A 2,160-nucleotide genomic window follows, 5' to 3' on the forward strand; every position below is an offset into this window, starting at 1 on the left:
AGAGGGAGAAGGAAAGAGAGAGATAGAAAGAGATTGAAAGAGAGATAGAGAGGGAGAAGGAGAGAGAGAGAAAGAGAGAGAGAGATAGATAGAAAGAGAAAGAGAGAGAAAGAGAGAGAGAGAGAGAGAGAGAGAGAGAGAGAGAGAGAGAGAGAGAGGCAGGATATATTTGCTCTGCCCTTTTAAACCTACCCACTTTTCTGTCTGTGTAGCCAGAGCCCCCTCCTCAATTGGCTAACGTGACCTCCTTGTCTTTCCAGCAATGCACCACGGAGTGGAGCGATGGCTCCAGCATCATTTACGTAAACTGGAATAAAGGAGAATCCCAAATGTGTCAAGGGTTGTCTAGATGGACAAGTAAGTCAATGTGGTGTGGTGCACATGGTGTTAGGTCAAGGACGGTGCCCTTCCCTCCATGAGGACCCAGAGGATCCTTCTTGCAACCCCCCCCCCTTGGCCACTGGGGACCTTTCTTGACCTCCTGGATCTCTGAGCTGCCTCAGTCCCACACTCTGCACAGACAAGGGAACACAACACAACCATGGGAGAAACCGTTAAAAGCGGGACTGGAGCTCTAAATGAAAATTATTACGGGGCCCTCAGCTCACAATGCAACTAACAAGCTCCATCTTAACCTTGTTCCGAAAGGCCATCATTGTCTCAGGGCATCTGGCTTTTCCCCCCTGGTTTGCTTGCTCAGATGTAGATCAATCTTCAACACCCCATTGCGGTGAGAAGAACCTCGGCCACATTTTGTGTATGTGTCTCTGTGTGTTGCAGAGAAATATTAACACATGGTTCGTTGAATTATAAACCAATCAAAAGAGCAATTCGGTCTCTGGTGGAGGCACCAGGCTAGAAACAGGAGACGGGGAGTTCTAGTCCCACCTTAGGCGCTAAAGCCGACTGGGTGACTTTGGACCAGCCCCTCCCTTTCTCTGCCCAACCCACCTCACAGGGTTGTTGTTGTGGGGAAAAGAGGAGGAGGAAGGTGTGTTGGATATATTTGCTGCCTTGGGTGAGTTGTAAAGTAAAGAGGTGGGATAAATATAAATAAATACAAATTAAATTAAAAAACATTCAAAAGAAATGAAAGAAACTTGAGGGTCAGGTAGGTTATCTGGGTTAGAAGAACCTGTTGAACCCCCAGCCTGTTTTAGGGGATGAGAGTCTCCACCTGTGGTATCTTCATGTCCTCCTGCAAATGAGCCAGGAGCCTCTGAAAAGATCTTCTGGGACTCTCAGGGAATCTCTGCAGAAAGTGATCACAATTTCTCTTTTGCTGCCCAGAGTTTCTTCAGTGGTACAATATTGACTGCCAAGCAAAATACCCTTTCATCTGCAAGTTCCCGCCAGAGTGTTAAGATGCAGCTGTGTGAAGTCTGGAGAAGCAAGGAAGCCCCCCACCCCACCCCCCCACCCTTCGCTCAATGGATGCTCTCTGTAGCTGGATCTGGTTTTGCTGCTCCTGATGGGCCAGAAGGTCCAATAAATTCTGCCTATCATGACTGGCCTTGTTTCTTTGGGGCCCCCAGGAGACGGTTGAGGCCCAAAGCTCAAGACCCCCCAGTCCCCTTCGTGGCAGGGCTCGGCTTTAGGGGGGAGGGTGGCTCTTAGGGGGGACCACCCACTGAGGCTCAGATGCTCTCCTCCCGTCCCCCTCACTGGAACCGAAGAGGGTGGAATCTGCTGGGCTTCAGCACCCCTTCCCTGCCCCCACAGCCGATTGGCACCCCCCCTCTGGGCAAGATGGCGGCATCCCGCTAAAGAAGGCACGGGGGTGGCAGGGTGGGCTGGCTCCAGGAAGCGCTTTCCGGTTGTTGAGTTTCCCAACTAGCAACTAAACCCCCTACTCTGGAAATTTGGGGATCCCTCTCAGGAGGCCCGAAATAGTTTTAAGAAGAGATTGGACAACTATTTGTCTGGAATGCTATGGAGTTTCCTGCTTGAGCAGGGAGGGTGTTGGACTAGAAGACCTCCAAGGTCCCTTCCAATTTTGTTGTTCTATCTGTGGGATTCGTCGTCTAGTTGAAATCAATAATCACCTGCCAAAAACTTCCAAGAGAAAAGAATGGTGATTTATTTGTTCTTATTTGTACTCAGGGTGTTCCTCAGGCACGCAGGCAGAGCGGACACATCCTAAATAATCAATAATCAATA

General features: G+C 49.7%; 1 protein-coding gene across 1 annotated transcript; it reads left to right on the top strand.

Annotated features, from left to right (window-relative positions):
* Window positions 1-260: 260 nt before the first annotated feature.
* Window positions 261-1,411, top strand: LOC107301924 (snaclec stejaggregin-A subunit alpha; the record flags this gene model as incomplete). The annotated part of the gene is given in 2 exon segments (XM_015831079.1): window positions 261-357; window positions 1,291-1,411. Coding segments are annotated over 2 exon segments (171 nt in total), but the record flags the coding sequence as incomplete, so codon positions are not given.
* Window positions 1,412-2,160: the final 749 nt, after the last annotated feature.

This window comes from Protobothrops mucrosquamatus, unplaced genomic scaffold, assembly GCF_001527695.2.
Source record: "Protobothrops mucrosquamatus isolate PMUCROS unplaced genomic scaffold, P.Mucros_1.0 scaffold19660, whole genome shotgun sequence".
NCBI lineage: Eukaryota > Metazoa > Chordata > Lepidosauria > Squamata > Viperidae > Protobothrops > Protobothrops mucrosquamatus.